This window comes from Danio rerio, chromosome 9 (assembly GCF_049306965.1).
Source record: "Danio rerio strain Tuebingen ecotype United States chromosome 9, GRCz12tu, whole genome shotgun sequence".
NCBI lineage: Eukaryota > Metazoa > Chordata > Actinopteri > Cypriniformes > Danionidae > Danio > Danio rerio.
In genome coordinates, this window is record NC_133184.1 from 49,717,028 (window position 1) to 49,740,000 (window position 22,973).

A 22,973-nucleotide genomic window follows, 5' to 3' on the forward strand; every position below is an offset into this window, starting at 1 on the left:
AAATAAACTGTTAAATAGTCAATAATATGTTTTACAATTATTATTAACAAAAGAAAAATAATTATATTCATTAGCAGAAAATACATAAGCAAACAGTTCAGCTTACTAAAATTAATAGCTATTATAATGAAATAGAATTAAGCTAAATCTCATTCATTCATTTTCTTGTCAGCTTAGTCCCTTTATTAATCCGGGGTCACCACAGCGTATAGAACTGCCAACCTATCCAGCAAGTTTTTCACGTAGCGGATGCCCTTCCAGCCGCAATCCATCCCTGGGAAACATCCACACACACACACACACACACACACTCATTCATTCACACACACACTCTACACTACGGACAATTTAGCCTACCCAATTCACCTGTACCACATGTCTTTGGACTGTGGGGGAAACAGGAGCATCCGGAGGAAACCCACACTAACGCAGGGAGAACATGCAAACTCCACACAGAAACACCAACTGAGCCGGGGCTCGAACCAGCGACCCAGTGACCTTCTTGCTGTGAGGCGAACGTGCTACCCACTCCGCCACTGCATCGCCCAAGCTAAATCTCATTAGCTGTTCAATAATTCGGATTAAAGAGAAACGAATGAATCTCTCATTTATTTCGATTTTTTTATTACATTAAATAACAGGTGTCACTTTAAAAATGCACACATCTAATATTATAATGAAAGCATTCGACTGCTTTCCTAACTTTTCATGCTCATTTAAGACAAAATTAGTTGTGTTTGGAAAAAAAACCCACCAAGATTGATATCCTTATAGGTTATTATTATTAATTATATGTGTATGTCTGTTTGAACACACACCCAAAAGCCAGACTTTCTCTCCGCTTCAAATCGCGTGTACAGAATCCGTTTGGGAAAAAGCATCTGTTTATCACTATGGAGCACGTCAGCTGACAGTCATGCACCATTATATGACTGTTTTGAGGATAGGATGGGCGACAGCACCTGTAATCAAAAGGAAAGGGAATCGCGCTGTTTTTAACAATTATTCATAAGTGTTTTCATTCTTAAACAAAGCGAAAGCACAGAACTGACTCATGTTTAAGAGCAAGGGGCGAGCCCTGGTGGTTCGTGGTATGGGTTGCGTATAGGGAGGCTCGGCTGTTCAGAGAAAGACTGAAAATATGGGAGAAATATGGGACAATACCTTTACGGGATGATAGTGGAATAGAACTGTAAAACACGGGAGAATCCCGGGAAAGACGGGAGGGTTGACAGGTATGGTGGTAGCTTACTATGGCGAGGGAGGTAACCGCAAGTATTTACAACGCCGCAACTACTTCAAAACACAAAAACTGTGCACAATTTCACTGCGTGTTTGTTTGCTGGACAGTCTTTCACTGATACTTAAACAGAAGCCCTTTTTACTACGATTGAGAAATGAAAGCAAACTCCATTTCTTTCTTTCACTGTGGCGTATTTGACCTGCTGGCATGACCTCTCCTCTCCTCTCGACTGTTACAGTGATACTTCTGTATCCAGACTTGAGCGCTTGTCTGCGGAGTGTTTCATAAAACAAGCCAATATTTTTTGCTTGTCTAGAAAAAGCTTCTTGTTTAAGAATTGTTAGATATCTGAACTAAAAACAAAACAAAAAAAAATTAAGTAATAAAGCATTTATTGCAGTGCAGCTTGATTAGCAAAAACAATCAGCCGTTCCACTAGCAGCTCTAAAACTGCCCACTTTCCTCAACGACCACAAATCTTCCACAATCCCCTAGATCTGTCTCAGCTGGCGAAACTCGCACAGCCTGAGAGAACAGCATGACAGGTAGCCTTTGATCCACTAAATCTACGTGTAGCTAGAGGCTAAGGGCCTACAAATAAGAAAAGCCATTCATCTCGAGGAACAAACATGACCTTGACCACAAAGTTAGAGATGAGAGCCAGGAAAAAATGAGGCGAGGCATGACTGGAGAGGACTTTTTTAACCAGCACATGTTCCTACACCTGACTGCTTGTGTTTTTTCACCTTTTGTGTCCCTCACAATCACACAAAAGCCCGGCAGCCGTGTGTGCAATGGCTGAATGGCGGTTTTGGGGAGAGAAGCGCGGCTCTTTTTGAAGTCCTCTGCCGCAGTCGGACGGGAATACTGTGAGATAAGAGCAAAACATTGAGCTCAATCCTTGACAGGAGGGAATGTGTTTCAGCCGGGTGCTGACAGATCATCCACAATATCCCAGTGGGACGGGAACGGGGTATAAATACAGCAGCAAACGCTTGCCAACAGTCATGTGAACACTGTTGAAAAAATGCTGTGTGTTGTACAGTAAACAAATAAAAAATGCTACAGTAAAAATATGTTACCTGGTTAACAGAAAGTTTTTAAATAACCGTAAACACATGCATTTTAAACCATTAATTTATGTTGCATCTATTTGCAGGCATGTGATCAGCCGAGGACAAAAAAAGAAGACAACCCCTGCCCCTTCAATTTGGCCAGTTTTATAGTGACCGAAGTTATATGTAAAAGGTGTACAATACCTGCCAACATATGTTGGACTAAAGAGCCAGGGGTGGTGGTGGTGGTTGTGGTAGTGGTGGTGGGGAGGGGGAGAAAAACAGGGGTCATGGCAGCAAGCGGCAACCTCCCGCTCTCCCTCAGGAAGCAAATACGGAAATAACTGAAACTGCAATTCATCGAAATTCCACTAGTACTGGCTCCAAAAAAAGGTGTTTACAGCCTGGTACAAAAAACGATTTTGGTTCACATAGCTAATATTACCCTTCATTACAACTGTGAGGGGGTGAGTTTTATTTTAACTCATTCGTTTCCTTTATATTAGGTTTTATTAAGTTTGCATAATTAAGGACGCCCTTAATTATGCAAACTTAATAAAATAATGCCACTTGAGTGACAGCTAGGTCTCGTTGGTCGCTGTCACTTCACCTTAGTTGATTCCGGCTGATTAGCCGCTGAACTCGGCATATTAATCATATTTTGGACTTGTTTTACGTGACTTCACACAGTCAGTTGCCTTTTGGACTTATTTCTTACAATTATCAGTTGATATGGGATGCTGTGTGCACTTAATTGAGCTCACAAGCCATTCATGTGGCCTCCGTTTCCCATTTACGTAAAGTTATATACTTCTCTAAAACTGTTTTTATTTTATTTAAGATCGTTTATAATGTTCTTTAGACCTGTAAAGCACTCCAGAATCTGAAAGACTGATTAGCTGTAGGCTCGAGAAAAGTCATTTAAACGTTTTTATACAGTGTTATGCTGGATTTCATAAAGCAGACTATATCTGAAGTGTTTGGATGTATTTCGCGTTTTTCATTTGTTCAAAAAACATAAGAACAATGCTTAGTGGCTCAATGTTTTACAACTGTGTTTTTAAAAGTCTAAACACTTTATTGATATAGTGTACAGCCAAGCACATGTGGTCAGAATACAAACGAATCACAGGTAATAAAAGTATTAACAATTCTCCCAAAGTCTGTCTAAGCCAGGTCCAAGCAAAATGTTAGCAGGTGTTTGTAGCTCCGCTCACTCCCTGCCTTTTTGCCCTTATTAGGTATCCCGCCGTGGGTGCGATGACATGCGAACAAAATGGCGACGGTTGGCCCTGCCTACTTATAGCTTCTTTTGCAGTGTTCACAAACCTATGGGTGACGTCACGGATAATAACTCCATATATTTTACAGTCTATGGTTGGCAGGTATGGTGTATACTTTGTTTCTCAACGATGGGACAGATCCACACTGAAGCTAGATGGCGCCACTAACTCGATTAGTTCGCTTGAGTCCACAGATTATAACTTTCCCTGTAATTTAGTCAACTTTATTTCAACGTGATAAATAAACTACTAGTCAGCAGGCATGGGACGATAATCGTTTAAGGTATATCGTGGTTTGGAAAAGTAAAGCTTTGAAAATTTTTCTGTAATAACTTTCCTAAGGTATGTATAATTTTTTTTTCCTTTTTTTTTTTTTTTTAGGACAACAGTATTTCCAGCAGAAAAAATATCCAAAGATGTTGTTTTAAATTGTAAAGAAATCTGTGTTTTAAAACTAATAATGACAGCAGAATTTATTTATTTATCTGAATTATTTAAACGGACATGTTTACTGCTCCAAAATGTTATAAATCTTACAAAAAATAAAATATATCATTTTCAAAAGGGGAAAAAAAAGGTTTTAATTTTACCCAGACATTTAAAAAGAATATATTTTAGAGCAGTGATGCAAATACTGTAATACCGGGAACCCATGATATTTTTATCCAAAGTTATCATACCGTCAGAATCTTATGATTCTTATAAATAATAAATTACATTAAAAAAGGCAGAATTATAAAATATTAACTCAATTTAAATAATAAAATGTGTGCTATGATAACGCATATCTGAGACAAACTACTGAAAAAAACAGCTTAAACCAGCCTAGGCGGGTTGGGTGGTTTTAGCTGGTCGACCAGACTGGTTTTAGAGGGGATTTGGCCATTTCCAGGCTGGTTTCCAGCCATTTCCAGCCTGGTATTAGCTGGTCAGGCTGGGAGCTCCCAGCCAAAACCAGCTATGTCCAGCTAAAACCAGGGTGGTCAAGCTGGTTTTAGCTGGTCATGCTGGGTTATGCAAAAAATTTAAATAATTTTGGTTAAAAAATAAATAAAATAAAAGCCTAAATATTGCATTTAAATCGTTGCATTTTCAAAAATATTCAAACATAAATACATTATTCAAAAATTTGTGGCGTAACTGAAAACTTGTTCGAAAACAGTCCCTATTTGTCCTGTGTCAATAAAGTGTGCAGTGCCACTTTAACACGGAAAACATAAAAACATGGCTGCAGGCATGAACTCTAGCAGACAGGAAACAGATTAAGACATCAAAGATGTTTAGATGCAAAAAGTATCAGAAAACATTTCACAGAAGCGTTGTTGGCATTTCTCTCCTAACGCAAGCAGACACTACAGTATATGTTGATTAGTGAAGTTCTTTCCACAACCTCACAACAGCCCCCGGGACTTATAAACCCCAGCCAAATCACAACCACAACACATAAAAATCCCACTTTTTTGCCCCGACAAGTTTGAAAGAGGAAGTTTTGGGCGTGCCTTGCTGCGTCCCATTAAGGGGTGCGGTGCTCTATTACGCCGTCTAAAGTAGGTTAAGTGCCCGAGTTGTGCTCTGATAAACAAGTACCCACAGTTTCTCCACCTGCGCAGGTAAATGTATTCTGCATGTCACTCCCCTGCAAAATCCCTGGAATTTCCACCTCCTTTCTCCTGACGGCCTTCCCCACCCCTGTCTAATCCCGGCACTGAGCTGTCGGTGTGATTTATTCCCTATGGAGGGATGAAAGGAGGCTTAAGAGAAGATTTGGGCACCGTTGGTTAGTTAGGAACAGATGAGAGACTCCAGTGATTTACATTTACAGTCAAACAAATCTCAATTTTCCTTCCCATCAACAATACGACTTATAAAATGCTCTACATGGTGTGATTTTATCCGAAATCTTCCTGGGAATCCATTATCAGGACATAATTTGCATTTTTTTTCAACTTCTTTGGAATTTTTACAGTCACTTAAAGGGACAGTTCACCAAAAAAGGAAGGTTTACTTACTAATTACTAGAGCTGCTCAATATTGGAAAAATCTGACATTGAGATATTTTGTTTTTCTGCAGTATACAGTTGAAGTCAGAATTATTAGCCCCCCTGAATACTTAGCCCCCCTGTTTTTCCCTCAATTTCTGTTTAACACAGTACAGATTTTTTTTTTTAACTCAGGCTCATTCTGAAAACGTAGTCCCGCGGACGTTTCTGGAGACTGCGAAATACGTCCCGGGAGGTACGTATTTTTGCAGTTTTTGTTTTTGCAAATCTGCAAGAGGCAACTGTGTGTGCTTTTTCGCACCTCAAATGTCTCTCGCGAGTGCCATTCGCACCCGCGCTGTTCTTGCATGAACCCACCAGAGGCCGCTATCGATCGACTGAGTGACTGAATGATTAAGTGGGCGACCGGCCAATCGATCGATCCACCCTCCTCCTTCCCTAAACTCAACCAATTTTACTAAAGGACTCGCCTTCCCCTAAACCCAACCGACGATTTACAAAAGCCGTCAAGAAAAAGAAAACCCCTTATCTGATTTTTACCACGTTTTCAGATTTTACAACATTCTCACCCTGTTGTTCACTCGTTCATATTAATTTTTGGATTCTGTTTTTGTCTTACCTGATTTCTGGAACTGCTCTTCCCCGACTCGAACCCGGTCGTCATTGTGGTCAACTCCTCTCTATGCGTCTTAAGTTCGCAACGTTCATGATGACCTAACTGGACAAACTGGTTGTGACGGGAAAATCCTCCACTCGGAGGTAAGCGGTCAGCTGGTAAGTGCCAAAAACAATGGCGTCATACCGCCCCGTAGCTTTCGCTTAAAAAAAAATGAAATGCAGCCATACATACCTCCAGCTACTTAATACGTCTCCAAAAAAGTATGCAGGACTATGTTTTCAGACTGAGCCTGTGTTGGATTTTTTCAACACATTTCTAAACATATGGTTTAATAACGCATTTCTAATAACTGTTTTATTTTATCTTTGACATGATGACAGCACATCATATTTTACTAGATATCTTTCAAGACACTTCTATACAGCTTAAAGTGACACTTATATACATATACATATTTATATACAGACAGTTTGTTCTGTAGACAATCAGATAAAATATAGCTCAAAGGGGCTAAGAATTTTGACGTTAAAAATGTTTTTTTTTTTTTTTTATTAAGAACTGCTTTTATTCTAGCCGAAATAAAACAAATAAGACTTTCTCTAGATGAAAAAATATTATCAGACATACTGTGAAAAACTGCACAAAAGCACGCACATCACTCTTAACTGGGTGCTCAGCCAAAAAACGCAAAAGGTGCAAGGTAAATATTAATCAAAGGCGGCAACACCAAAGCTCCAAAAATACAAATTTATTACATTTAAAAAGCTGACAAAAAGCGTGTAACGTTCCGAGCCACACGGGTCTTCTTCAGATCTAATGAAACATTACACGCTTTGCGTAAGCTTTTTAAATTTAATAAATTTGTATTTTTGGAGCTTTGGTGTTGCCGCCTTTGATGAATATTTAATCAGTCATGCACATACATATCCTTGATCTGTTAAACATCATTTGGGGAATATTTAAAAAAGAAAAAAATTCAAAGGGAGGTGGGCGAATAATTCTGACTAAAACTGTATATTGTGATATGAATATACATTCACCAGTTGAATAGCTCTATTTGAAAAGATTTCATTCATTTAGATTAGATTTGATTATTTTCTATGCAGTGTGTTTGCATAAATTACAAATTACAAACATATTTAACCCTTGTGTGATAAAAGGTAAAAAAAAAATCCAGTCCACAATGACTTTTTATATAAATACGCCATTTTGTGTGAGGTTTTTTTCCCCAAATCATTTTTGAATTTGAAAATTAAAGAGATAAAATCTTCTAATTTTCTAAGCAATTTAGTAGTTTTGATCAGGACTGAGGTTGATTAACAGATTTATGCAAAAAAAAAAATTTAAGAAATATTTATCTGATGAATTTTTACAGCGGTTTAATTCAGTGGATGTTTTCATCCCGAACAAAACAAAAGTGTAGTAAATCTGTCCAGAGTGTATTGTTGAGGTTTTAAAAAAGAATTGAAAGCCTTTTCTTAATATACAGTATGTGTAAACATATGCTGGAACAGCTGGCGGTTCATTCCACAGTGGTGACCCCAGATAAATAAGGGACTAAGCCAAGGGAAAATGAATGAATGATTTTAATGTTATGCAAATTAGATAATCATCACAATCAGTCTTAAAATTATGAATTCCTTCCACACAAAGCAAACCCAGTCATCTGGTGATATTAAACTCAATTTCGCAATATGTATCGCAGACAAATAAAGTAAAATGAAGTCAATTTTTTCCCAATATCGTGCATCCCTAAACCATCTTTACAAATCAGAGCCCAGAGCATTACCTAAAAAGATGGCAGAATATACAGTAGTCTCTCAATGTGGTGCACATATACTCTCTTGTCTGAGAGCAAAGCAACAATGTGGGATTTGTTGCTCCAGCTCTTCACCCCCAAGAAATGTTGTGATTGACCTCCTAAACCTGACCCCACCAGACAGAGCAGACCACCCTGACCCCGCGTCAGATGAGTCCCATGTAAGACATCTTTGAGATGTTCAAACAAACTCAAATGAACTTTCCCTCAAATAAAGCATGCAATTCAACAACAGACCTTTTTCATTTCCAGGGTTCTCACAAGCAGAATCGTCATGATGGACTTTTGTTTTTACTTTGGACACACAATATGTATTAGCTTTTATTATCTTTAACAGAGCAAGGAATTTTTCACAGTATTTCTGATAATATTTTTTTTCTTTAGGAGAAAGTCTTATTTGTTTTATTTTGATAAAATAAAAGCAGTTTTAAAACCTTTTTTAGGTCAAAAGTATTACCCCCCCTTAAGTAATATACAGTGTAAGTCAGAATTATTAGCCCCTTTTAGATTTTTTTTTCTTTTTTTAATATTTACCAAATGATGTTTAACAGAGCAAGGAAATTTTCACAGTATGTCTGATAATATTTTTTCTTCTGGAGGAAGTTAAATTTTTTAAAAACCAATTTTGGGACAAAATTATTAGCCCCTTTAAGCTATATATTTTTTTCACTAATCTACAGAACAAACCATCGTTATACAATAACTTGCCTAATTACCCTAACCTGCCTAGTTGTAATGTAATGTAATGTGTATTTTTTATATAGCGCATTATATGGCCGGACACCGGGGTTACACCCCTGCTCTTTCACGAGAAGTGCCATGGGATTTTTAATGGCCACAGAGAGTCAGGACCTCGGTTTAACGTCTCATCCGAAAGACGGTTCACCTTGGTAACCAAGTTAAACCTTTAAATGTCACTTTAAACTGTACAGAAGTGTCTTGAAAAATATCAAGTAAAATATTATTTACTGTCATCATGGCAAAGATAAAATAAATCAGTTATAAGAAATAGGTTTCTAAAACTATTATGCTTTGAAATGTGCTGAAACAATCGTCCCTCCATTAAACAGAAATTTAGGAAAAAAATAAACAGGGGCGCTAATAAGTCAGGGGGGGTAATAATTCTGACTTCAACTGTATATGTTTTATTATCTATGGAACAAACCATTGTTATAGAATGATTTATTATCACAACTTGCCTAATTAACCTAGTTAAGCCTTTGAATGTCACTTTAAGCTAAATACTAGTATCCTGAAAAATATCTAGTGACATATTATCAGTGGTGTAAAGTAACTAATTACAAATACTAAAATTACTGTAATTGAGTAGTTTTCCTCAGAAATTGTAATTAATTCATTAGTTTTATAAATGTGTACTTTTACTCTTCCTTGAGTACATTTTTAGTGCAGTAATTAGTACTTTTACTCAACTGCTTTCCTTCATCCTGCAGTCACTTTATTTTTCTTGTCTATGGGGATTAGAAAAATCAGTCCTGTGATTCCTGTCCAATCAAATGGCACACGTAAGGTAAATCGCCACATAATGAGCTACCTCAAGACATGAGCGCTTTATTATCGCAGCAAACTGTTTGGAAGCATTCAAAGTGTCCAAGAACATGTCTAAAATAGTCACACGCATTGACCCAGAGACTGTTTAGATGCACGTCACTGATGATAAGATGAAGGATGTTTACTGTATGATGACTGAAATGACCTTAAACACCCAGCAGATGCAAGACCTCAACATGACGTTAGAATGATGTTGTACCCCAGTGTCATGGAGACATTGCATTTTGTTTGGAAATAAAAATCATGTTGACGTCAGAACTCAAGGTTAGGCCAATGTCCAACCTAAAACCAACCAAACATCAACGTCTAATGATGTTACAGCTCGAGGTTGCGAGGACGTTACCAGTATGACGTCTATCAGACTCTGGATTTTGGTTGCCAGACCTGATGAATAAATGTCAGTATTTGACATCAATATGACGTTGGTTTAAGATGTTGGGTCGACATAGGATTTTGGTTACTTTCCAACACAATTTTAAGTCAACTTAATATCAACGTCATTTGATGTCGTTATTGGATCTCACAATAACGTTAATCTTAGGCGCTGCCTAGACATTTAATTGTGGTCACCTGACATCACAACCTAAATCGAACCTGATATTAATGTCTAATGACGTTGTGTGCCTGCTGGACAATAACTAATTGCACTACAGAATGTTACGTTTACACACATCCACAAATTACATGTAAAAGCATCAGCTTTTAACAGCGTAATACTCACTACTCTTGAGTACTTTTGAAAGCAACTTTTTACTCATACTTTACTCATACATATCCACCACTGCATATTATGTACTGTGATCATGGCACAGATTTAAAAAAAATTGTTATTAAAAATGAGTTATTAAAACTATTGTTTAGAAATGTGAATGTTGAATAATTCTTTCCTTTAAAAAGAAATTTGGGAAAAACACAGGAGGGCTTATAATTCTGACTTCAATCATATATATTGCAATATAACTTCACAAGACGATTTAAATAACTCTATTTGTGAAGGATTCATCATTTTATGGTAATAAGGAGAGCATTAAATAGAATCAAATGTTCCAGTGTCCCTGTATCTTTGGTTATACTTTGGTTGAACTGATTACCTTCACGGACAATCACAACCATTTGTGTTGAACACAATTGCAAATCAGCGGTGTTTGAGAATGTGCTCAACAGCACTCAAAGTTTAGCGGAAACTGACATTTTTAAAATATCAGTACCGACTGGTATTGAATTCCAGTATTGTGACAACACTAGTTTAGGGTTGGGTCGATACATGATGCCATCGTCCATCGGTAATGGCCGATGGACATCACAAAGCTGAGCTGGCATAGCTATCCTCCACTCCACCCCCTTTGCAGCAGCAACCCGCTTGTAAAATCTTTTACACAAATACGTCTTAGTTTAAAAATGGCATTTTAGAACGAAAACGATCCACGTCCATACTGGCGATTCATCTAGCATTTCTGAATGGCTCTCCGACCACACTATACCACTGAAAACCCACATCACGTGACCACACACACACAGAAACACACACACACACAGAAACACACACACACACAGAAACACACACACACACACACACACACACACACACACACACACACACACTTTGTTATGCGCTGCAGCGTTGGCTGAGCTTGAGCAGTCAGTGGGTGCTTTGAGCACAAAACCCCAGAGAGCAGTGCACGTCGGACAGTCGGACAAGGATGTACCCCTGGATTGTGTCTCGCTATAGTTGTCAAATGTGATATTTAATTAATATTATCTCTATCTAGCGACTCTTCTGTCTTTCAAATCGATCAGGTAACGTGTCACAGCATCAGTACACTTCTTCAATCTTTCGCTTTCAGACTTGTACTTAGTAATTTTAGCGAAAACCTCAGATACTGTTGGTTGGTTCCTGTTAGTTTTGCACCTTTTAAACCAACCAATTTTGTAGACACCATTATAATGACGCAGATCACTCTGCTTACTCATGCCAGAGTCCTGCGAAAAAAGTGATTGACAGATTGTAATTTGGTGGTAATCTTTATTTATGATTTGGTTATGGGTAAAACAAAGACCGTGTGGGTCAAATAGTTGAAACGGTAGGCTCCAAATAATTATTTCATAATGAATTAATTATTCATAAATAATTAATTCACTGCCGCCTACGACGGCAATGTCATCGTCCATTGCGATGTTTCACATTAGATATCATTCAATGCCAAATTGGTCGACACTGCCCAACCCTACACTAGTAATAAATGCAATTTCTTAAAATAAAATGTAATATAATGACACGATACATCACATTTGCATCAAAAACAGACAAGCAAAATACACATTTTGCTAAATATTTTAAAAGTTGACTGCATTTAAATTGCAACATGCACAAAATATTCAATGTTTACTCAGAATTCTGTCTCTCTTAATTATGAAAGAACAATGCATGAACCAACAGCCTGTACGCATACTTTTCAAAATAATCTAAACACAGGATGTAATGTGCATTGTCAGTGTGTGAAATGACAACACGCATAACAAAAGGCCTTATTTAACAATAGGCCGAATATATAAATAGATCAAAAGCAGCAAGAATGCACAACTTCCCAATCTGGATTCCCTCCGTAATTAAACTGTGCAATGATGCAACTCATTCACTGATCCAAATGTGAACAGAACAGTATTGTCTAAGTTTAGTCTTGGGTTTACCCTGATTTCTCACTGTCTAGTCATGCAGGAGGCTGTGTTTACTCTGTGAGGTCTGAAGCGGAGATTCTGGGTTTGTTTTTCCATACAGAACAGTATAGGTGGGGTTGCTGAGACGAATCTAACATCTCTCAACACATTAAACACACTACCAAGTCAAAAGTTTAGACACACTTGACTGAATGTATGTTTCTCATCATCTATTTGATCTTCAAAGGCGTATGCTTAAATGCTTTAAATTCGTTTTGTCCAGTGTTACGGATGTGACATTTGCAGTAAAAACTCAAAACATAAATTCACATAGAAAGTATATGTTGACATCATATTAAAACATCAGTTTATGTGTATCAAAACAACTAACCACAGAGTTATGGGATCAGAAAAATATCAATCGGTAAACATTTGTTTGGATTTTAAACTAGGGAAAATAAACGTGTTATGGATATGACCAGAAAAATCTATAGTCTATAAGAATAATCATGGTTTCACAGTTATCACATTTATTTTGTACTCATTAGTAGGGCTGCTCAATCATGGGAAAAATCATAATCACGATTATTTTTGTCATAATTGTAATCACGATTATTCAAAACGATTATCAGTTGAAGTCAAAATTAATCGCCCTCCTGTGAATTTATTTTTATATATATTTATTTTCCAAATAATGTTTAACAGAGGGCTTTTTTACAGTATTTCCTACAATATTTTTTTCTTCTGGAGAAAGGCTTATTTGTTTTATTTCAGCTAGAATAAAAGCAGGTTTGAATATTTTGAAATCTATTTTAATAGCTCGATAATATTAGCCCCTTTAAGCAATACATGTTTAATTGTCTGCAGAAGAAACTACTGTTATACAATGACTTGTCTATTTACCCTAATTAAGCCTTTGAATGTCACTTTAAGCTGAATACTAGTATCTTGAAAAACATCTAGTAATTAAGTGTTAAGTGTTATTAAATCTGTTATGTTTAAACTGTGCTTTAAGCATCTTCACTGTATTTTTGATTTTATTATTGATTAATATTAAAAACAGTCGGCAGCAGCAGAAATACCGCACGCTGTCACTTTAAGAATAGTGCGGCTCTGATATGGTTTCTTTTTCTCTTGTTAGTTTATTACACAAATGAGGGTTAATATGAATAATCACTAAACACCGCGCTCTGACACAAATGTGCATGTATTTGACCATTAAAGCGCTCACATTAAGATCGCGTTAGATGTGTGTGCTCTGCTGCCCGAGGCTAAGCGCGGCCCGCACACACACACACACACGCTACCTGTCCGAGGCTAAGCACGGCGCGCACACACACAACAGCACGTGCTCTTTTGCGCTTTTAAAAATATAAATGATGCGCATCCCGTGCTGCAAAAGTTAAATTACAGCACACGCTTTAAGTCATTTTCACGTGAAACTGAGCGTTGCAGAGGCAAAGAGTTTCACACGTGTACAACTGGAAAGGGGGCGGTACTTGATGGAATAATCGTTTATCTCGATTAATGGTTTTTCACAATCGTTAAAAGCCAAAATCGAAATTGAAATGGGATTTTCAATTAATTGCAATAATCAAAATAATAATAATAATAACAGCCCTATTCATTAGTTTTAACTAGTTTAGGCAAGGCAAGTTTATTTATATAGAACATTTTATACACAGTGGCAATTTAAAGTGATTTACATAAACATAATAAAAATAAAATAAAAGAGACGAGTATAAGAAAAATAAAAACATAAAAAATAAAAACTAATAATAAAAATGATTAGAAACAGATAAAAACAGATTAAATGTGTTAAAACAGTTTATAAATGAATGAAAAAAAAAGAAAAACCCAATAGTGTGATCTTGGGACCTTGCACAGTGCTCATTCAGTATTAGTACAGCTAAACAGATGTGTTTACAGTCTTGATTTGAATGTGCCTAATGTTGGAGCACATCTGATCATTTCTGGAAGTTGATTCCAGCAGCGAGGGGCATAGCAGCTGAAGGCGGACTCACCCTGCTTTGACTGAACTCTTGGAGTTTCTGGTTTATGTGATCCTAAAAATCTGAGTGATCTGTTAAGTTTGTATTTAGTGAGCAAATCTGTAATGTATTGAACTCCTAGGCCATTTAGTGATTTATGGACCAGTAATAATAATTTAAAATCTATTCTGAATGTAACTGGGAGTCATTGTAAAGACCTGAGGACAGGTGTGATGTGCTCTGATTTCCTGGTTTTGGTCAGAATTCTGGCCGCAGCGTTCTGGATGAGCTGCAACTGTCTGACTGTCTTTTTGGGAAGCCCGGTGAGAAGGCTGTTACAGTAATCCACCCTGCTGCTGATAAAAGCATGAACAAGTTTCTCTAAGTCTTCACTGGAAAGAAAGCATCTGATTCTTGCAATGTTTTTAAGATTATAGCATGCTGGTTAACTTACTGCTTTGACATGACTATTGAAACTCAGATCTGACTCCAGTGTCACACCAAGATTCTTAACCTTATTTTTTGTTGTTTGACCCTTAGTGCCAAGGTACGCATTCACCTTGAGAACCTCATCTCTCTTCCTAAATGCAATCACTACAGAGTTTTAGAAAATCAGATGAAAACTGCTTATATTTTAAAGGATTTATTGCTGCTCAGTAACCAATTAATACAGCACAAAATAATAATAAAAAACAAACAATAGTCCATTTCTCTTTGGTATTAAAAAAGGTGAAAACAATTTTTGGCATTTAAAGACATGTAAGTTTGCACTAAAAATAAATGACAACACATTAAAAAAAATAAGAAGAAGAATAAATAAAAAAATAGTATTTGTCTAATGTAAATGTAAGCATCATATTAGCTAAGTATTTCCCTTTTAAAGAGAAAAAATGTAATCAAAACCTGCTAAATTTGTCTGAAAGGCACTTTTAATCAACTACACTACAAAATTGCTTGGTGTTTTCCTTTGTATATTTTCTCTCTTTGGAGTAGAAATGTGTATATTCCAAAAAGAGTATGAAGCAGATTGGTCAGTTCTTGTCATGTGATTGGCGGTGTGCTCGCAGCATTCTTTCAGTTTCTTTCACGCCGCTCCAATATGCATGCACCTCTATTGGAAATAATGAATGGACTTGTGATGCATGTTATGGATGTTGATTGTTCCAGGCCTTTTGACCTTAATAAAAATTCAGATTTGTACCTTTTAATGTAGACATTGAGGACCCCTGGTATACAACATACTTTGAAGAAGTTCTGTAAACTAAAATGCACAACCCAAAAGAGGAAATCCCAATCAAAAGGATAAGAGTTGGCTCTCTATAGAGCACAAATGATCGATTATGTTTTGTTTAACTTTTTTTATTTATGAGGGGAAAACTTCTTTATAGATATGGCATCACTCTGTTATGGATGTGACAGATTGGAAATTGCCACTTGTGTGAATTTGGTAAATCAAATACAGTGTAATTGTTTAAAATCACTGATAGGGACATTTTTACTCTAAAATATTTGCCTACACAAAGACTGTAAAAGATGTTTTGCTATTTTGGTGGAAACTTCATTTGTTTTAATGGCATGGTAGACAGTGTCAATGGAATTACTCACAAGTATAATTTGTGCCTTTCAAAAAAGTGTCAATGGGTTGAAACCTTAAAATTTCACAGCAATTTGTTTGATTTAGTGGATGAATTTGTATAATCTCAGTCATAGACTTTAGGGATGATTTGCTAATCCGCTTATTAAAGCTTTACAGGTGGGATTTGGGAGCATGTCTCCTTTTAAATATCATACATTTTTATATGAATGAAATAATAAAAATGTAAATAATAAAATAAAATAAATAGTAAATATTTTTTTTATATGAATAAAATTGTACAAAATAACTTTTCTGCATTTAAAATAGTTACGCTTCCAATTGAGATGCTTAGCGTAACCTAGATTATGCAATTGGATTTGTGCTTTTTGTTAGATTATATTGCATTTGGAAATGCTGATAATCAGTTTACAGTTATTTTTTATGGAGAGCAAGATTATAAATTGTACTTCAAAAAAAAGCCATGTAAATTTATTTGCGACTCATGCTTCTTGATTTGAGGAAAAATTAACAAATTAAAGGCACAGTATGTAGCATTCACAACTAGAGGGTGGATATTCATAACAAAAAAAGGTGCAGTTTGATGATACAGTGAGTGAGTGTGGAATCATGGGGGTTGTGGTCTTCATTACATCTAGGGATGTGCCGATACCATTATCGGGTCGATAGGCCTAGTTAAAGTTTGCTAAAACCAACGATTGATCTTATCCGTCCGCGACTAAACCATAGTTAAACATCATGTAGCCTACTTTTGACCCACCAATTAACAGCAGCACTCACAAATATAACAGAAAACCGCGCATAACAGGATTTTATGCGTCCCCAATCTGCAGTGTCAAGAGAGTGAACCCATGCAATAATGTAAACTGCACACACTTGATTATGCAATGTGTGAAGTCATGGACGTGTGTCAGGAAACCTTACCCTTAAAATGTCCATGCTAAATCGGTCATCAATAAGACCTATCGATTTACAGGGTTATTGACAATCACTGGATCATCGAGTAATCGTTAGCATCCCTAATCTGAAGACACACCATAGTGGTAAGTACACAGTTCACTAATGCTGTTCAATAGTTGTAATGGTGCACATAGTCCAAGTTTTAGAAAATTTGTGTACTTAAAAGCAGGAGGCTGTTTTGGAACTGTGGCTGTGTCCGAAACTGCAAACTTCCATACTATACAGTTTGCTAAAATCAGTATGCGAGCAGAGTAGTATGTCCGAATTCAAAGAATTCGAAAACAGTATGTGAGAAGTACTCGGATGACTTACTACTTCCGGCGAGATTCTGAAGTGCGCATTCCATGCATGCTGCGCTATCCCATGATGCCCCGCGAGCGAATTCATGAATGGGAGTAGAGAGACGCAAATGATGCAGGTACGTCACGTGACTATGTCAAAATGGGGGATGTAGTACGTCTGAATTCCATTCATACTTTTCACATTCATACTGTATAGAACATACTTTTCTAACGGCCGAGTAGTACGTTTAAATTCAATTGCAGTACCTACTGAGTAGTAGGCGGTTTTGGACGCAGCCACTGTGTAACTGAATGCTAATGAGCAATAGTTCTGCTCACTTTTTGTTAAATTGGGTGTGTTAACTATGCATCGCTTTTCATTTCCTTTATCTGGGTATGTTTACATTTTGTGATGACACTGACTTTTTTGTTAAAACCAAGCAAAATGTAGTTAGCCTTGTGTTCATCCTTGTGACAGGCAAAAAAAAAAAAAAAAAAATCTCATTCATTATCATTTCTAGTTCATTATCATTTTCATCTTTTCATTTTCATTAATTGCACTTTAATTTAAACCAAATCTAAGAAGAATCGGAATCAGTACACAGTATCAGCAAGTACACAAATTAAAATACTTATACTCGTATCGGTTTGTAAAAAAGTTATATCAGTTCATCCCTAATACAGCCTATAGGACTCCTCCAGGAATCCTGTTCATGGATCTAAAGGTCAGTAATCTTACAGTAATCTTAAAGCAGTCAGAATTTGGCATGGGATGATAATCGGTTTCAAGGTTAACCGTGGTTTGGAAAAGTCAAGGTTTGGCGACTCCTGATTAATTAAGGGACTAAGCCGAAAAGAAAACTAATGAATGTTTACTGCTCTAAAATATTATAAATGATTCTTAGAAAACAATAAATTGTGTTCAATGGGGGGACAAAAGTGGTTTTTTTTGTTTTGTTTTGTTTTACCCAGACATTTAAAAAGAACTTATTTTAGATACCGTAATACTTTTACCCAAGGTTATCAAACCGTCAGAAACTTATACCAGCCCATGCCTAGTCAGAATACCTAATCTGGATTGTGCTACTCATCATGTAAATCATTTTAATCAGTATAAATGGTCCGAATCTGAACTTAAGTGGCAATACTTTTACCCTATTGTCATTAATGTATATAGGATACTTTAATGTAAAAATAAATATTTGTGCTTATCTCAAATGAGTATGAAATACACAAAATATTTAATGCAGTGCAAGACAGATTTAGAACCATAAACATAACAGCATATCAAACTTTTATTAAAAAGTTTGTTTACTAGGATCATGTTATTTTGCTATTTCTGTTATTTTAGCCCCGAGGATGGATGGATGGATGGATGGATGGATGGATGGATGGATGGGGTGGATGGATATTTTTAACTCATCCCAAAAGCATTTAATCATGATGAATGGGATAAAAGCTAAAGATGCGTCCGTTCTTTAAAATAATATTGAAGAGTGTATATCGATCATTATGATTATGCGAAATTACATAGGCTAAAATGGCTGTCCAAACTTTTGACTGCATAAACTTCCTAATAATCTTAAAAACAAAACACCTGTGTGAACAACAACTTGCGTTTTTTAAACATTCTTTCATTTCTTTCTCTTTTTATGGACAGGAAAGAAGTGAATATATTTAATTCGTCAAGAATATACACAATAAAGTTTTAAAAACAAAACATATTTCCATTGAGGTCCTCGCGTTTCCAAACATTCATTCCCAAACCAGCATTTCAATACAGCAAAACAGCTTCACTGTCAAGTTCACAGCACAACTTCAAGATTGAGGTTAAGTTGGTTTTATATTCACACATTCAGACTTTCTCCTTAATAATATAATTTCAGAAAAGTATTATTTGGAAATCCTAAATAGTGGAATCATGCTAGCAGCAAATGAAATTACAACACTGCTCACAGTCAAATAAATAGAGCTAACGTTAATGTTGTTTCCAAGTCATAGGTGATTTCAAACTGAATATTCAAAATGCCGTAGTAAGAATGTAGGATAAATGTGAATATAAAACCAACTTTACCTCGATAACTTAAAGAACTTATTGACTAGATATCCCCGCGTCCTACCTTAAATAGCAGCCTCTTTTCCTCTTTCTTTTTCTCCACATGCTGATCCAAAGGCATCTGCAGAAAATCGTCTTCACAGCAGATGAAGCTCACGGTGCATCCCATCCAGACAGGTTCAGGTGAGCATATCCAACGCGAGCGATAAAACTCGTGGTTTGTGTGTTTGTGTATATTCCTCCTGAAGGTCGGTCAGTCCCGCAGGTACGCGCGCGCTCCAGTCAAACACTCGCGCGCATTTCAGCCCAAAACGCGTCCAACAGGCGGTAAATCCACGAGCTTTCACCACAAAACTCCCATTCAGAGTGACGAGAGGCTGTGGGAAGAGGAAGAGTTGAGGAGTGACGGGGAAAGTTTGAAAACTGGGATCTCTGTCTTTCTCTCGCTAACTCACTCACACACACTCTCTCTCTCTCTCTCTCTCTCTCTCTCTCTCTCTCTCTCTCTCTCTCTCTCTCTCTCTCTCTCTCTCTCTCTCTCTCAGAGCTACAGGAAATACATGGCAAACACAAATGTAAACAGAGCCTGCTACTATTGTCTGTCTGTAGAACAAAACTTTTGTTTTATTGGCAGATAAAAAAATCTTCTTCTTCTGTTTTGAAGGCCCACCTGTCTGACCTTTTCTCCTAAACGGATTGTCTAGAGAAAAAAGCTTAATTCAAACTTACATTTATTAGCAAAACATTTATGTTGCCTTCTACTATTATTCTATATTTTATTTACAATAATAAATATATTTTTATTTATAATAATATGCATTTATTTTTTTATTTCAAAAACACAAACAAATTTAAAGCTCCTGAATTCTTTAATTTACTTAGTTATTCTTTAAAATGGCAGAGTATTTGGGCCTTTTTTTCAATAAATAAAAATTGTCTTATCAATAGTTTTTTGTCTTGTTGATAGTTTGTGAATCAATTGACTTGTGCGACTCTGATGCAACACCAGTCGCAGCCTCACAGGCATGAAGCACACGGAGGCAGGTTATTATAACTCTAATCATCATTACCTTTACATTTGCGTAACTGGTTTCTCTATACAACTAAGAATGTTGTCTTATTTGGCATGCAGCAGTTGGAACTACTAGCCACTATTATGTCTGTATTTAACAAAGTCAGATTATTTGTCCAAAGTAATCAAACACAGAAAATGGGAAATGCCATTTCTTAGATCATTTTAATACGACATATTTAATAATAAATCAAATAATTATAGTAGAATATTTAAGTTAATCTCACGGCTCACCTGCAGGAAGTGTCACCAAAATCTGACTTTTTTGCATTGGAAAAAAATGTACAGAGTAAACTGTCATAATGAAAACACGACAAAGCCATTTGACTATCTTGTTCATAAACAATGGTGTCAGGACTTTTCATCTTGAGGACACTGACACTTTCATTGACATCAATACTTGCTTTTGAGGAATGAGCTCTCCATTTTGAGCAAGTGACACACTTTTGCAGGTTATCAACTAGTTTGTGCAGTTTGTACTCATTGTTTTGAGAAATGCATTAACTGTTGTGCAAATGAAATTTTGACTGGGAACACCAAAGTAAGGGCGGGAAGCGAACATGGCAGGAAGGTTAAATAGCATTGGATGCAGCTCAGATGCACCAGGTCTGCATCCAGACCCTTCTTTTAAATCAATCAATCAATCCATCAATCCATTTATTTTATTTTTGGGGGAGATTTTATTTATTTATTTATTTTATTTTTTGGGGGATTTTATTTATTTATTACATCTTTAAAAAAAATATTTTATTTATTTATTTATTTATTATTTTTTAGATTTTTTTTTTTTTTTTTTTTTTTAGATTTTAACACTCACTCCAAGTGGGTTTTATTTTATTTATTTATTTTTTAGAGATTATCATATTATTCTTATTATTATTATTATTATTACTATTACTATTACTATTACAGTTTTTCTTATTTTATTTGTTTTTTGGGAGATTTTTTTGTTTTGTTTTATTTTTGTAAGATTTTATTTATTTATTTATTTTTATTTTTTTGAGATTTTATTTATTTTTTTATTATTTTTGTTGTTGTTGAGATTTTAACGTTCACTTTGAGGGGGTAATTGAGATCTTCATTTAATTTTTTTAGAAACAATTTGGAAATGGAAATAGTGTATTGAGAAATGCACCAAAGCCACTGAGAAAAACTGTAAAAGAGACCAGTCAATTTTGACTGGAATCACCAAAGTAAGGGGCGGGAGGCAAACATGGCACGAAGGTTAAAAAGCATTGGATGCAGCTCAGATGCACCAGGTCTGCATCCAGACCCCTCTTTTAAATCAATCAATCAATCCATCCATCCATCGTTTGTTTTATTGAGTGGAAAATATATTTCCAGACAATATTTGAAATATAGACTATAAAAACTAAACATACTGTGTAAACTAAACATAACAGTGTAGGATTGAGAAGTACACTGTGACTGTCACATATTGCATTGAGGTGAAGATGGTTTTACATTTGCACATTCAGGGTTTCTCCTTAACAATATGACTTCAGAAAAGTATGCTTTGCAAATATTAAATAAGGAAATCATATTAGCAGCCAATGACTTTCAAAGTACAACGTTGTTCATAGTCAATTAAATAGTGCTAATGTTGTTTTGAAGTCATGCCTGCATCCAATTTCAGATCGAATATTCAAAGTAGCACGGTAAACAATATAGGGAACATGAAACAAGTTATCACAGTCCAAAAATGAATGAATGTGCGAATGTAAAACCAACTTTACCTCAATACATATTGCACCCATACACTAATAGGCTAACACTTTCAAACATGGTCCAATTGCCGTTGTATATATTATGCTGTTAACACTGTATTTGAATGGTTCTGAGATTGGCGTTAGGGATTAGGTAGGTTTGGGCGATATTACAGGTACATATCACACTATTACACATTATAATTTACACTGGCAGCAAAATTTGATGGGTACATCATCACAATGGTTGGACAATCTGACAACGCAAGACATCGATAGAAAATCAACAGAACACTAGCAAACAAATATGTATACACAGATGTATACACAGTGTTTGTTTTATGTGAATACATTTAGATTTTTTTGTCTACCGTCTAAGGTTATCACTGTGTTTATGTACCATTTCAATACCAAACCAAATCAAACAATATCCCATTTTCCATAACACACCAAAATAACCACAGATACACGCTCCTTTGAACACCATTTATTACAAAAATGAACCATAGGAAGACAACATACACTCACTTGTGTCCACTCTGCAGAATCAAACCTGTTCAGATTGCAACCTAGGACATTTATACATTTTCCCACCTTGCATTTAGAGCAGCCATTTTGGAGTTACATCATCAGGGTCACGACCTCATGGCCAGTGACAAAAAAAAAAAAAACATTGTTCTGTTGTTTATATTCATGTTGGTTGGTTGCTGTGTTGTATTTGGAGCTATGTATGCATACTTATTTACTTCCATTAATTTATATTTTGTTTTAATGTATTTTATGTGTTTATTTGTGTACATACTACCCTACCAAACTCTAAAATGGTACAATCTCTGGGCTTGGCCAATGATGTCAATGTTTATTTTGTTTCTTTATTATATTTCTTGGGAGATTTTAATCCTCTGACTTTTTTACTCCGAGTGGGTAATTGAGATTTTATTTTGTTTATTGTTTGAAGATTTATTTATTTATTTATTTATTTATTTATTTGTTTGTTTATTTATTTATTTATTTATTTATTTATTTATTATTTTAGATTGTATTATTTTTTAGATTTTTTTAGGAAGATT

The 22,973-nt window shown here is 35.9% G+C and overlaps 1 protein-coding gene and 1 long non-coding RNA gene across 14 annotated transcripts in view; both read right to left on the minus strand.

Moving 5' to 3' along the window:
- tns1b (tensin 1b) overlaps positions 1 to 19,529 on the minus strand; it is a 488,173-nt gene extending 468,644 nt beyond the window's left edge. For all 13 annotated transcript variants that reach the window (XM_073913184.1, XM_021479035.3, XM_073913181.1 and 10 more), the window contains exon 1: positions 19,190 to 19,529. In XM_073913184.1, coding sequence (XP_073769285.1) covers positions 19,190 to 19,294 — 105 coding nt within the window. In that variant the 5' untranslated portion in view covers positions 19,295 to 19,529. The remainder of the gene's footprint in view (positions 1 to 19,189) is intronic.
- LOC141376213 (uncharacterized) lies at positions 11,574 to 15,362 on the minus strand. The gene is made up of 2 exons (XR_012385645.1): positions 13,551 to 15,362; positions 11,574 to 13,504 (listed from the first exon to the last, which is right to left on the minus strand). It is a non-coding gene; the product is annotated as an uncharacterized lncRNA (long non-coding RNA).
- Positions 19,530 to 22,973: the final 3,444 nt, after the last annotated feature.